We start from the raw sequence: 14,587 nt of genomic DNA on the forward strand, positions 1-14,587 counted from the left end.
ACCTCACCAACAAAAGCCAAAAAATTACCATTGTATACAAAAATGCTACAGATACAGTTGTCTCCCCTTTTTCATGCAGAAAAACTGAGGACAGCTTTTTGTTTGCAAATGTTTTAATAATCCTACATGTATATATTTACTTTACATACATACAACAGCACTCAGAACAATGGAGTATCTATTCACGGTCACACATATATAACACCAAATGCTGACAAATGCTATTTGTTAAGACTTCATGGTTACTCAGTCATAGGATGCACAAATCTATGGCGGTAATAATCCTCATATTGTACCAGGCGTCATTTGCGAATCACCAAGTCACCATATAACAAATTCATCCTGCAAAGATCCATCAGCTGAATACAGAAGACCGATATATTGGTGAATCGCTTCAGCTGTATGACCATTCACAGGGAAGGGAGATAACCCACTCGCAGGCAGGAAAATATATCTGTATCTCTGGAGACCGTTGATGTCTATCAAAAGCGGAGTATTTCGTCTGATGCGGGATAAAGTCAAACACCTTTCTTTTTTCTTCTTTAGTTTTTAGGTCAACGATCTACACTTTAACAATAATCAAGTCAAATCAAGAGTCTGAAGTTGAGGTGGTTTTACATGACTACAAGTGATCTTACGTCAATAGCACAGGGTAGAAATTCATATACAACTACACAGAATTTTGTAGAGACTTTTGCCAATATAACCCATGTTAATAAAACATGAAAGACAAAAATTGCTCCTTGTACGCCTTCATACAGTACAAAGCATTTAATAAAAAAAAACTCCAAAAGAAACAAAGACGCTAAAATATAAACGTATCAACATAACAGACAGGTTCCAGGGTTAAAGCTCGCTAGGTAGCACCATGAGTTTTCATGTAACAATAAAATTCGGCAGAGCAGCCCTGAGTGTGAATTAATGCTGGTTAATACTGCATCACCGTTTTCTTCACACACAGAAAACAATCCCACTAAGAACGTTACAGGAAATGACCGGGTATCAGAAAAAAGGCTACCGACGGTAAACTGCATCTGAAATATTACAGATGTAATTCGCACTTATTTAGATTTTTAGCTGTCCTGTGAAAGTACAGGACTGATGTAGCTAATGTTGTCACCTTGGAGTAGGTCTCCAATAACAGTGCGAGTAATTCTAAGGCACATGTAAATGTTAGAGTTGGTAGCAAAGTACAGGACTGATGTAGCTAATGTTGTCACCTTGGAGTAGGTCTCCAATAACAGTGGGAGTAATTCTAAGGCACATGTAAATGTTAGAGTTGGTAGCAAAGTACAGGACTGATGTAGCTAATGTTGCCACCTTCGAGTAGGTCTCCAATAACAGTGCGAATAATTCTAAGGCACATGTAAATGTTAGAGTTGGTAGCAAAGTACAGGACTGACGTAGCTAATGTTGTCACCTTGGAGTTGGTCTCCAATAACAGTGGGAGTAATTCTAAGGCACATGTAAATGTTAGAGTTGGTAGCAAAGTACAGGACTGATGTAGCTAATGTTGTCACCTTGGAGTTGGTCTCCAATAACAGTGGGAGTAATTCTAAGGCACATGTAAATGTTAGAGTTGGTAGCAAAGTACAGGACTGATGTAGCTTATGTTAGAGTTGGTAGCTTAAAACGTACTACATGTTTTGAAATCATGTTTTGTGCATGGCACAACAACACAAGGCTGATGTTCCACTGCTGATATCCTATGTGCATATTAATAACCATAATTTACAACATTCAAGTTAGTCTATTGGGAACTGGAATTGTGAACTAATAAAGTATCTGACCAAATATGTCACTTAACTTTACACCTTTATGTTCACGTCTGAATAAACTACTCAGGTCTGAGTAAACTGTACTCAGTAATGTGTACCTGGGTATGAAAATGGAAATCTGACATTACCCTATTTTCTCAACCTTTTTGCATATGAAAGTGCAACTTTCTGCACAATTTATGTACATTTTTAATTTGATTTTAGATACAAAACTACACTACTTGTGTTGGTCAACTTCAGGGCTTCTTGGAAAGTGTAATTTTATTAGTCTACACAAAATAATGCCTATTTTATGCTTGAATAAACATCTTGAGAACACATAAAAAGGTTGAAGGATTAGAGTAATACCTACTTCAGGGCCAGAGAAAACTCTGTGACATCAGTAGCCACAAATATGTTCATTATTATTAGGGTCCATAAAACAGACCTTATGATCAAAACAGTGCTCTGCATTTAATTCAGATTGAGTATGGGCAGATGTTGGATCAAAGAGAGGCATGCCATTCCTTGAGAATCTTCCCAGCTTTTTCCAGAGTAGAGTCTTCCTGCAATGTGTCAGACAAAATGTATAAATCAGAAATATCCCTAGGATATTATTTCTTACAACTACTTTCTCACACAATGCTGACTGAAAATCTGTCAGTTCTTTGCCTTACATTCATCTTATGTAGGGGGACCCGGTTCAAGTCTGGGTCAGGTCCCGAGTCAAGTCTGGGTCAGGTCCCGGGACTTGTTGTTAGAGCTGTTAGAGCAAGGAAACAGGACTGGTTGGCCCAGTGTCAGTATAATGCATGTGGCTAGGTGGGGTGTCATGTCTGTTGTCTTTGGCATGATATTTCAGTGGCGGCAACACTTTGGTTGCATGGACTTGCCCTGCCACAAGAAGACACAATATATATACACATACCTAATGACTCCTCATCGTCATAAGACTGAAAAATTGTTAAGTATGACATTAAATCACAAGCATGCATGCATACATACATACATACCCACACGCGTACATACATGCATACATACATACATACCCACACGCGTACATACATGCATGCGTACATACATACATGCATTCATCTTGCAGATCCACATCCTTTTTTTTCCACATGTAATGGCTTTACTTCTCCTTTCACCATTATTTTTGGAAATGCATCATAACTGTGTCTCCTTACAAAAGTGTTGTCCAAATTGCAGACAGAGTTTGCTGAGCACTTTAACAACAAGCTTTCCCACTATACTAACTATAGTACATGTACAGACATTTGTAGATACGTACCTTAATAAAACAAAACCTTAAATATTTTTCTCCTAAGTCTTTGTTCTCCTTGGAATAAAATGCTGATGGCGGAATGGCAGAGACTTTCTATAACACAAGAAGTCTTAAAGTAAGTATGATTAAATACCTCAAAAAGGAACTGAATGACATAAACAGAACATCCCAGAAGTGAATCAATTCTTGTTGATGAAGACCAGTGTTTGGCTCCTTCAATTTGATAGATATAATGCAGAGAAGATAACTGCAGATGTCACTTAGTGACATATGTCACTAGCTCTACAGTAGCACACAGGTAGAGGTACACATGCAGGTGACATATGTCATTAGCTCTACACTAGCACACAGGTAGAGGTACACATGCAGGTGGCATATGTCACTAGCTCTACACTAGCACACAGGTAAAGGTTCACATGCAGGTGACATATGTCACTAGCTCTACACTAGCACACAGGTAGAGGTACACATGCAGGTGGCATATGTCATTAGCTCTACAGTAGCACACAGGTAGAGGTACACATGCAGGTGGCATATGTCATTAGCTCTACAGTAGCACACAGGTAAAGGTACACATGCAGGTGACATATGTCATTAGCTCTACAGTAGCACACAGGTAGAGGTACACATGCAGGTGACATATGTCACTAGCTCTACACTAGCACACAGGTAAAGGTACACATGCAGGTGACATATGTCACTAGCTCTACACTAGCACACAGGTAGAGGTACACATGCAGGTGGCATATGTCACTAGCTCTACACTAGCACACAGGTAAAGGTACACATGCAGGTGACATATGTCATTAGCTCTACACTAGCACACAGGTAGAGGTACACATGCAGGTGACATATGTCATTAGCTCTACTGTAGCACACAGGTAAAGGTACACATGCAGGTGGCATATGTCACTAGCTCTACAGTAGCACACACGCAGAGGTACACATGCAGGTGGCATATGTTACTAGCTCTACACTAACACACTGGTAACGGTACACATGCAGGTGACATATGTCACTAGCTCTACTGTAGCACACAGGTAAAGGTACACATGCAGGTGACATATGTCACTAGCTCTACAGCACCACACAGGTAAAGGTACACATGCAGGTGACATATGTCACTAGCTCTACAGCAGCACACAGGTAAAGGTACACATGCAGGTGACATATGTCACTAGCTCTACACTAGCACACAGGTAAAGGTACACATGCAGGTGACATATGTCACTAGCTCTACACTAGCACACAGGTAAAGGTACACATGCAGGTGACATATGTCACTAGCTCTACAGTAGCACACAGGTAAAGGTACACATGCAGGTGACATATGTCACTAGCTCTACAGCAGCACACAGGTAAAGGTACACATGCAGGTGACATATGTCACTAGCTCTACACTAGCACACAGGTAAAAGTACACATGCAGGTGATATATGTCACTAGTTCTACAGTAGCACACAGGTAAAAGTACACATGCAGGTGACATATGTCATTAGCTCTACACTAGCACACAGGTAAAGGTACACATGCAGGTGACATATGTCATTAGCTCTACACTAGCACACAGGTAGAGGTGCACATGCAGGTGATATATGTCACTAGTTCTACAGTAGCACACAGGTAAAAGTACACATGCAGGTGACATATGTCACTAGCTCTACACTAACACACCGGTAAAGGTACACATGCAGGTGACATATGTCACTAGCTCTACAGTAGCACACAGGTAAAGGTACACATGCAGGTGACATGTGTCGCTAGTTCTACAGTAGCACACAGGTAAAGGTACACATGCAGGTGGCATATGTCATTAGCTCTACACTAGCACACAGGTAACGGTACACATGCAGGTGACATATGTCACTAGCTCTACAGTAGCACACAGGTAAAGGTACACATGCAGGTGACACATGTCACTAGCTCTACAGTAGCACACAGGTAAAGGTACACATGCAGGTGACACATGTCACTAGCTCTACACTAGGACACAGGTAAAGGTTCACATGCAGGTGACACATGTCACTAGCTCTACACTAGCACACAGGTAAAGGTACACATGCAGGTGACATATGTCATTAGCTCTACACTAGCACACAGGTAGAGGTACACATGCAGGTGACATATGTCATTAGCTCTACTGTAGCACACAGGTAAAGGTACACATGCAGGTGACACATGTCACTAGCTCTACACTAGGACACAGGTAAAGGTACACATGCAGGTGACATATGTCACTAGCTCTACAGCAGCACACAGGTAAAGGTACACATGCAGGTGACATATGTCACTAGCTCTACACTAGGACACAGGTAAAGGTACACATGCAGGTGACATATGTCACTAGCTCTACACTAGGACACAGGTAAAGGTACACATGCAGGTGACACATGTCACTAGCTCTACACTAGGACACAGGTAAAGGTACACATGCAGGTGACATATGTCACTAGCTCTACACTAGGACACAGGTAAAGGTACACATGCAGGTGACATATGTCACTAGCTCTACACTAGGACACAGGTAAAGGTACACATGCAGGTGACATATGTCACTAGCTCTACACTAGGACACAGGTAAAGGTACACATGCAGGTGACATATGTCACTAGCTCTACACTAGGACACAGGTAAAGGTACACATGCAGGTGACACATGTCACTAGCTCTACACTAGGACACAGGTAAAGGTACACATGCAGGTGACATATGTCACTAGCTCTACAGCAGCATACAGGTAAAGAGATATTCACTACAACATAAATACATGTATTGATTTATTCGATAGGAGTTTTATGCTGTTCTCAAGAATATTTCAGAAGACAGTGGTCAGCATTATGGTTGGAGGAAATGGTGTAACTTCTGACAAACATCAATGTCTGAACTATACTCCTGCTAAAACTATACTCTTGCATCACCTTTTCTTTTGTCATCCAACGGACAAATTTGAAGTCTGCCGGATCTGAGGTGCCATCATCTGGTACTGAAATATCTGCAAGAGAAAAGAAAAAAGAGGGAAACAAGTGACCTAACACCAATGCAGAAGAAGACAGAAACAAGTGCAACAACAACATCACTTTTTCTATTTATTTACTGATTTGATTGGTGTTTTACGCTGTACTTCATAATATTTCAATTTTTCGACAGCCGAAATTCTGTCATGCTAACCACCTCAGCCACGGAGACCCCACCATCACTTTGCCTGGATTTGACTGACATCTTAAGCCTGAATGTACTGAATGAAAAATGTACAGCTCTCCACACTAAACAGGACTCACTCATGTTAGAGTAGTCTGCCATGATGAAGTATGACCCCTGGGGCACCGTGGGCACCATCCCCAACTGCTCTAACAGGTCAACCAGTGCGTCTCGCTTAGGCTGGATCTCCCGCGCCAGAGACTGGAGGTAACACTCAGGGCTTCCAAACAGAGACATTTCCCTCTCCAGCCCCTCTGCCACAGCTTCCTGGAAAGTGGTTATTCAGTCATTTTTATTTGTTATTTATTCGTCTGATTGATCTTTAGCATCATACTTAAGAAATTTTTCACTTTTACATCAAGTCACTTTTATAGGTAAAGAACAATGAATAGCCTGGGGTAATCCACCAACCTTTGGCAACTATGCAAGTCACTGATGAACAGTCTCACGTGTGACATACACATATGCACACCATACTGGTAAAAGGTAAACACTCTGATAACACAAGTACTTGTGTAAACACAAATAAAGGTCTGTAGAGGCTCTGAGTTTACCTGTACAGGTGCAGGACAATTAAAGGTAAAGTTTCGATGGATGGTCTGTACGACGTGCAGTAGAGGCTCTGAGCTTACCTGTAGAGGTGCTGGACAGGTAAAGGAAGCTATTATGCACGGTGTGTAGTGTGCACTGGAGACTCTCAGCTTATCTGTAGAGGTGCTGGACAGGAAAAGGTAGAGTTTTGATGCATGCTATGTAAGATGTACAGTAGAGGCTCTGAGTTTACCTATAGAGGTGATGGACAGGTAAAGGTAGAGTTTTGATGCATGGTCTGTAGAGGCTCTGAGCTTACCTGTAGAGGTGCTGGACAGGTAAAGGTAGTTTTTATGCATGGTCTGTAGTATGCACTGGAGACTCTGAGCTTATCTGTAAAGGTGCTGGACAGGAAAAGGTAGTTTTGATAGATGGTCTGTAGGACGGGCAGTAGAGGCTCTGAGTTTACCTGTACAGGTGCTGGACAGGTAAATCTAGAGTTTTGATGTATGGTCTTGAGAGCGTGCACTAGAGGCTCTGAGCTTACCTGTACAGGTGCAAAATTACAAGTAAAGGTAGTTTTTATGCATGGTCTGTAGTGGAAAGTCTGAGCTTATCTGTAGAGGTGCTGGACAGGAAAAGGTAGTTTTGATGGATGGTCTGTAGGACATGCAGTAGAGGCTCTGAGTTTACCTGTACAGGTGCTGGACAGGTAAAGGTAGAGTTTAGATGGATGGTCAGTAGGACATGCAGTAGAGGCTCTGAGCTTACCTGTAGATGTGCTGGACAGGTAAAGGTAGTTTTCATGCATGGTCTTGACAGCCTGCATTAGAGGCTCTAGAGGCTCTGGGCTTACCTGTAGATGTACTGGACAGGTAAAGGTAGAGTTTTGATGCACGGTCTGTAGAGGCTCTGAGCTAACCTGTAAATGTGCTGAACAGGTAAAGGTAGAGTTTTGATGCATGGTCTTGAGAGCGTGCACTAGAGGCTCGGAGCTTACCTGTAGAGGTGCTGGACAGGTAAAGGTAGAGTTTTGATGCATCCTCTGTAGATGCTCTGGGCTTACCTGTAGAGATGCTGGACAGGAAAAGGTAGAGTTTTGATGCATGCTATGTAAAGGGTGCAGTAGAGGCTCTGAGCCTACCTGTAGATGTGCTGGACAGGTAAAGGTAGTTTTTATGCACGGTCTGTAGAAGCTCTGAGCTTACCTGTAGAGGTGCTGGACAGGTTAAGGTAGAGTTTTGATGCATGGTCTGTAGGACGTGCAGTAGGGGATCTGGGCTTACCTGTAGAGGTGCTGGACGGGTAAAGGTAGAGTTTTCAAGCATGGTCTGTAGAGGCTCTGAGCTTACCTGTAAATGTGTTGGACAGGTAAAGCTAGAGTTTTCATGCATGGTCTTGAGAGCGTGCACTAGAGGCTCTGGGCTTACCTGTACAGGTGCTGGACAGGTAAAGGTAGAGTTTTCATGCATGGTCTTGAGAGCGTGCAGTAGAGGCTCTGGGCTTACCTGTACAGGTGCTGGACAGGTAAAGGTAGAGATCTGATGGATGGTCTGTAGGATGTGCAATAGAGGCTCTGGGCTTACCTGTACAGGTGCTGTCCAGCACCTGTACTGTAAATGTGCTGGACAGGTAAAGGTAGAGTTTTGATGCATGGTCTTGACAGCATGCACTAGAGGCTCTGGGCTTACCTGTAGAGGTGCTGGACAGGAAAAGGTAGAGTTTTGATGCATGCTATGTAAAGGGTGCAGTACAGGCTCTGAGCTCACCTGTAGAGGTGCTGGACAGGTAAATGTAGTTTTGATGCACGTCTGTACTGTGCACTGGAGACTCTGAGCTTATCTGCAGAGGTGCTGGACAGGAAAAGGTAGAGTTTTGATGCATGCCATGTAAAGGGTGCAGTAGATGCTCTGAGCTTAGCTGTGGAGGTGTAGGAGAGGTAAAGGTAGAGTTTTGATGCATGCTATGTAAAGGGTGCAGTAGAGGCTCTGAGCTTACCTGTGGAGGTGTAGGAGAGGTAAAGGTAGAGTTTTGATGCATGCTATGTAAAGGGTGCAGTAGAGGCTCTGAGCTTACCTGTAGAGGTGCTGGACAGGTAAATGTAGTTTTGATGCACGGTCTGTACTGTGCACTGGAGACTCTGAGCTTATCTGCAGAGGTGCTGGACAGGAAAAGGTAGAGTTTTGATGCATGCTATGCAAAGGTGCAGTAGAGGCTCTGAGCTTACCTGTGGAGGTGTAGGAGAGGTAAAGGTAGAGTTTTGATGCATGCTATGTAAAGGGTGCAGAAGAGGCTCTGAGCTCACCTGTAGAGGTGTAGGACAGGTAAAGGTACAGTTCTGATGCATGGTCTGCAGAGCGTGCACTAGAGGCTCTGGACCCACAGCCCAGCCTAGCTTCCAGCCCGTCACGCTGAATGTCTTCCCAGCACTTCCAATTGTCACTGTTCTCTCCCACATGCCAGGAAGGGAGGCTAAGTAGAACATAATTTATTTAAATGACTGACAGACTGGTTAACTACTTACCCCAAACTGTAATATTACTCTGAGAACACCCAAGACAACATTTGTATGTAGTGTTTCCTCAGTGATGCATGGAGACATGACACCATGGGACCACAATAAATACATCCAGCCACCTTACGAAACATGTAAAGGGCCTCCGGACATACGTGCAGATGGTTTCTCCCAGGCTCTGCCCGGTTTCTTCCCACCTGCCGTTGTATAAGTGAAATATTCTTGAATCCAGTATAAAACACCAATTAAATAAATAAATACAACACATGTAGGAAGACATCCCCATCGAAGGTAATCAATGAGCAAAGATAAAGGTAAGTAACAGTTAAAATTTCTGATGCAGAACACGTGTAAATTCCTGGTCATTAAACTTAAATTTTAGTGTCAGACTAATAGTGGCTAAACACAGACTAACTTACCTATCTTGATGCTAACTTACCTATACTGATACTAACTTATCTATCTTGATCTGTTTACTACCAGCAAACACAAGATAAGTCACCTATCTTGACATGTTTACTACCTATCTTGTTATGTTTACTACCAGTAACCACAAGCTAACTCAGCTATCTTGATATGTTTACTACCCATAAACACAAACTAACTCAGCTATCTTGATAAGTTTACTACCTATCTTGTTATGTTTACTACCAGTAACCACAAGCTAACTCAGCTATCTTGATATGTTTACTACCCATAAACACAAACTAACTCAGCTATCTTGATAAGTTTACTACCCGTAAACACAAACTAACTCAGCTATCTTGATAAAGTTTGCTACCCTAAATTTGATAAGTTTCTTCCACCTTTTCGCAAGGTTTTATACTATACCATATTCCATGGCATTTTTCTGTGTAGACTGATTACATTTTGCTTACTGCGAAGCCCTGAAACGGGCCAATCAAATCAATGTAAAGATGTGCATAAATTGCACTGAAAATTGCTTTAGCTTTTGTATACGAAAAAGGTGAGGAATTAAGGTACTAGTAAACACAAGCTAACTTACCTATCTTGATATGTTTACTGCCATTAAACACCAGCCACTCATATACTTCATCTGCCACACAGATGGTATCATTTTCTATGCACAGATTAGCTATCATTTCCAGCTCTTCTTGTGAAAATACCTGAAAAGGTAGATCACTACAAGTGTATTCCAATGCAGCAAGCTACCATCATTTACAGTAAACACTATTCAGATTAATTCTCATCACTAAACAAGATTATCACACTAACATTTACCAAGAGTTCAGGTGAACGCAATATTTTACCCCAACAAATTAATTTATTTGAAATGCGTAAAAAGGTTATTAGCAGCAGTGTGGTGAGTATAAACCATGAGGGGGAATCTTCATGGGGTTTTGATGATAGGTACGTGGTTGTCATGACAACTGCACGAGTGAACAAACGTGTCCACCAAAAATGAAAACTTTATGTGGAAAACAACTGGAGTTGTAGCCCGGACACGAAATCATATCTGTTTAAATATTATATACTTGGAAAATGGCTATCTGGTTACCATGACAACCGCAAAAATGGACAGGTGTGTTGCGACACATCATCATCTGTGTAGTTATATATCCACCAAATATTAAAACTCTATATGGAAAACAGTTGGCGTTTGTTGGCCCGGACACAAATCATATCTATTTATATTGAATACATGGGGAACTGGCGATGTTGTAACCATGACAACTGCGGAACTGACAAGCATGAGTCGCGACACATCAACATCTGTGTATGTATGTATTCACTAAAAGGTAAAACTCTCAATGGAAAACAATTGGAGATATTGCCCAGACTCGAATACGGATGGACAGGCAGACAGACAGGCAAAAATCATATACAATAATATACAATACGCTTGGCCTAAATGGTTGCATTCCTTTTGCACACATATACAGCACATCACTTACTTTTCCTAATGGGTTGCTTGGAGTGTTCAGAATGAAAGCTTTTGTCTTGGCTGTGAATTTACTTCTCAGTTCTTCAGGGTCCAGTTTCCAGTCAGCACTTGAGAGCCTGCTTCCACTCTTTGTCTAACTCTTTGTCTACAAACACATGTGCAATTTTGGTCTAACATTGACTGACTATAAGCACTATTCAAGAAAACAAATGTTGAAAATTTAGAAACCTTGTAGATGTACAAAAGGCCTGGATTTGAGAAAATAGCTGGTGAGCAGTTTACCATTCTCATTCATACCATGTTAGGTGAGCACTACGCCAGCAAATCAAACATACTGTACCATAAAACTATCTCATGTTGAGTTCCCTCTAAATTGGACTTTAAATTTATTTTGCATTCCGTTCGCATGGGCAGAGTTAGCTGGTTTAACTTGTGAAAGTGGCTTTGAGCCAGTGGCTTCAATTTAAACCAGTTCAGATCTGATCTGGTTTAAATTTTGGCCATGTGAACGTGGCCTCTGGCGGGAAACACCATTCTGTGCATGTGTGAAGGAGAGTTTTAGGGTCTCTGGCGGGTAACACCATTCTGTGCATGTGTGAAGGAGAGTTTTAGGGTCCCTGGCGGTTAACACCATTCTGTGCATGTGTGAAGGAGCGTTTTAGGGTCTCTGGAGGGTAAGAACATTCTGTGCATGTGTGAAGGAGAGTTTTAGGGTCTCTGGCGGTTAACACCATTCTGTGCATGTGTGAAAGAGAGTTTTAGGGTCTCTGGCGGGTAACACCATTCTGTGCATGTGCGAAGGAGAGTTTTAGGGTCTCTGGAGGGTAAGAACATTCTGTGCATGTGTGAAGGAGAGTTTTAGGGTCTCTGGCGGTTAACACCATTCTGTGGCATGTGTGAAGGAGAGTTTTAGGGTCTCTGGCGGTTAACACCATTCTGTGCATGTGTGAAGGAGAGTTTTAGGGTCTCTGGCGGGTAACACCATTCTGTGCATGTTTGAAGGAGCGTTTTAGGGTCTCTGGCGGGTCACACCATTCTGTGCATGTGTGAAGGAGAGTTTTAGGGTCTCTGGCGGGTAACACCATTCTGTGCATGTGCGAAGGAGAGTTTTAGGGTCTCTGGCGGGTAACACCATTCTGTGCATGTGTGAAGGAGAGTTTTAGGGTCTCTGGAGGGTAAGAACATTCTGTGCATGTGTGAAGGAGAGTTTTAGGGTCTCTGGCAGTTAACACCATTCTGTGCATGTGTGAAGGAGAGTTTTAGGGTCTCTGGCGGGTAACACCATTCTGTGCATGTGTGAAGGAGGGTTTTAGGGTCTCTGGCGGGTAACACCATTCTGTGCATGTGTGAAGGAGAGTTTTAGGGTCTCTGGCGGGTAACACCATTCTGTGCATGTGCGAAGGAGAGTTTTAGGGTCTCTGGCGGGTAACACCATTCTGTGCATGTGTGAAGGAGAGTTTTAAGGTCTCTGGCGGGTCACACCATTCTTTGCATGTGTGAAGGAGAGTTTTAGGGTCTCTGGCAGGTAACACCATTCTGTGCATGTGTGAAGGAGAGTTTTAGGGTCTCTGGCGGGTAACACCATTCTGTGCATGTGTGAAGGAGAGTTTTAGGGTCTCTGGCAGGTAACACCATTCTGTGCACGTGTGAAGGAGAGTTTTAGGGTCTCTGACGGGTAACACCATTCTGTGCATGTGTGAAGGAGTTTTACAGCCTCCACGGAGTAACGACATTCTGGAAATAAAGTTTATCAATGAATCAATCAGTTACGGGATTAGTCCATAGTCTTTGGCTGATTACATACATGTAGATGCTCTACCCACCCTGCCACAACTAGGCAGTTTACTTTGTCAAGAGAAACATAAAACTCTCTATTAAAGAGATACAGGGGGCCTCTGTGGCTCAGTTGGTTAGCGCGTTGCAATTAAGGAAATGCAGAAAAACACAAAATGTGAGACAGAAGTTCGATCCGTGGTCTGTTACCCAATGAAAATACACAGTTCTGCAATATCTGGCTATCCTTTGCATTCATGTTGTGGCAATGAAACGCTTCATGTAGGTGAATACAGGTCAGACAATATTTACCTCCAGGCACTAAAGAACTGATGGTCCTACCACAGACAAGCCAGACAATACTACCTCCAGCCACCGAACAACTGATGGTCCTACCACAGACAGGCCACACAATATTACCTCCAGGCATTGAAGAAGTGATGGTCCTACCACAGACAGGCCAGACAATATTTACCTCCAGGCACTGAAGAACTGATGGTCCTACCACAGACAGGCCAGACAATATTACCTCCAGGCACTGAAGAACTGATGGTCCTACCACAGACAGGCCAGACAATATTTACCTCCAGGCACTGAAGAAATGATGGTCCTACCACAGGACAGGCCAGACAATATTACCTCCAGGCACTGAAGAACTGATGGTCCTACCACAGACAGGCCACACAATATTACCTCCAGGCACTGAAGAACTGATGGCCCTACCACAGACAGGCCAGACAATATTTACCTCCAGGCACTGAAGAAGTGATGGTCCTACCACAGACAAGCCAGACAATACTACCTCCAGCCACCGAACAACTGATGGTCCTACCACATACAGGCCACACAATATTACCTCCAGGCATTGAAGAAGTGATGGTCCTACCACATACAGGCCACACAATATTACCTCCAGGCACTGAAGAACTGATGGTCCTACCACAGACAGGCCAGACAATATTTACCTCCAGGGACTGAAGAACTGATGGCCCTACCATAAACAGGCCACACAATATTACATCCCGACACTGAAGAACTGATGGCAGTACCACAGACAGGCCAGACAATATTTACCTCCAGGCACTGAAGAACTGATGGTCCTACCACAGACAGGCCACACAATATTACCTTCAGGCACTGAAGAACTGATGGTCCTACCACAGACAGGCCACACAATATTACCTCCAGGCACTGAAGAACTGATGGTCCTACCACAGACAGGCCACACAATATTTACCTCCAGGCACTGAAGAACTGATGGTCCTACCACATACAGGCCACACAATATTACATCCAGGCACTGAAGAACTGATGGTCCTACCACAGACAGGCCAGACAATATTACCTCCGGGCACTAAAGAACTGATGGCCCTACCGCAGACAGGCCAGACAATATTTACCTCCAGGCACTGAAGAACTGATGGTCCTAAAACGGAGAGTTTGCATATTTCCAGCAAACGTGACGGTGCCCACATACCCTAATTCCTCAACCTTTTCGCATATTAAAGAGCAAATTTCAGAAAGATTTATTCACCTTTTCCATTTGCTTTCAGACAAAACTACATTGGTTTGGTTGACCAATTTCATGACTTCACAAAAAGTATAAATATATCAAATACT

The 14,587-nt window shown here is 42.9% G+C and overlaps 1 protein-coding gene across 1 annotated transcript in view; it reads right to left on the bottom strand.

Annotated features, from left to right (window-relative positions):
• Nucleotides 1-106: 106 nt before the first annotated feature.
• LOC135480182 (kynurenine--oxoglutarate transaminase 3-like) overlaps nt 107-14,587 on the bottom strand; it is a 31,590-nt gene continuing 17,109 nt past the window's right edge. Inside the window, exons 7-13 of the mRNA XM_064759948.1 lie at nt 11,205-11,327; nt 10,295-10,415; nt 9,079-9,245; nt 6,323-6,509; nt 5,963-6,036; nt 3,052-3,138; nt 107-2,323 (exon numbers count right to left, since the gene is read on the bottom strand). Coding sequence (XP_064616018.1) covers nt 2,264-2,323; nt 3,052-3,138; nt 5,963-6,036; nt 6,323-6,509; nt 9,079-9,245; nt 10,295-10,415; nt 11,205-11,327 — 819 coding nt within the window. The 3' untranslated portion in view covers nt 107-2,263. The remainder of the gene's footprint in view (nt 2,324-3,051; nt 3,139-5,962; nt 6,037-6,322; nt 6,510-9,078; nt 9,246-10,294; nt 10,416-11,204; nt 11,328-14,587) is intronic.

This window comes from Liolophura sinensis, chromosome 13 (genome assembly GCF_032854445.1).
Source record: "Liolophura sinensis isolate JHLJ2023 chromosome 13, CUHK_Ljap_v2, whole genome shotgun sequence".
NCBI lineage: Eukaryota > Metazoa > Mollusca > Polyplacophora > Chitonida > Chitonidae > Liolophura > Liolophura sinensis.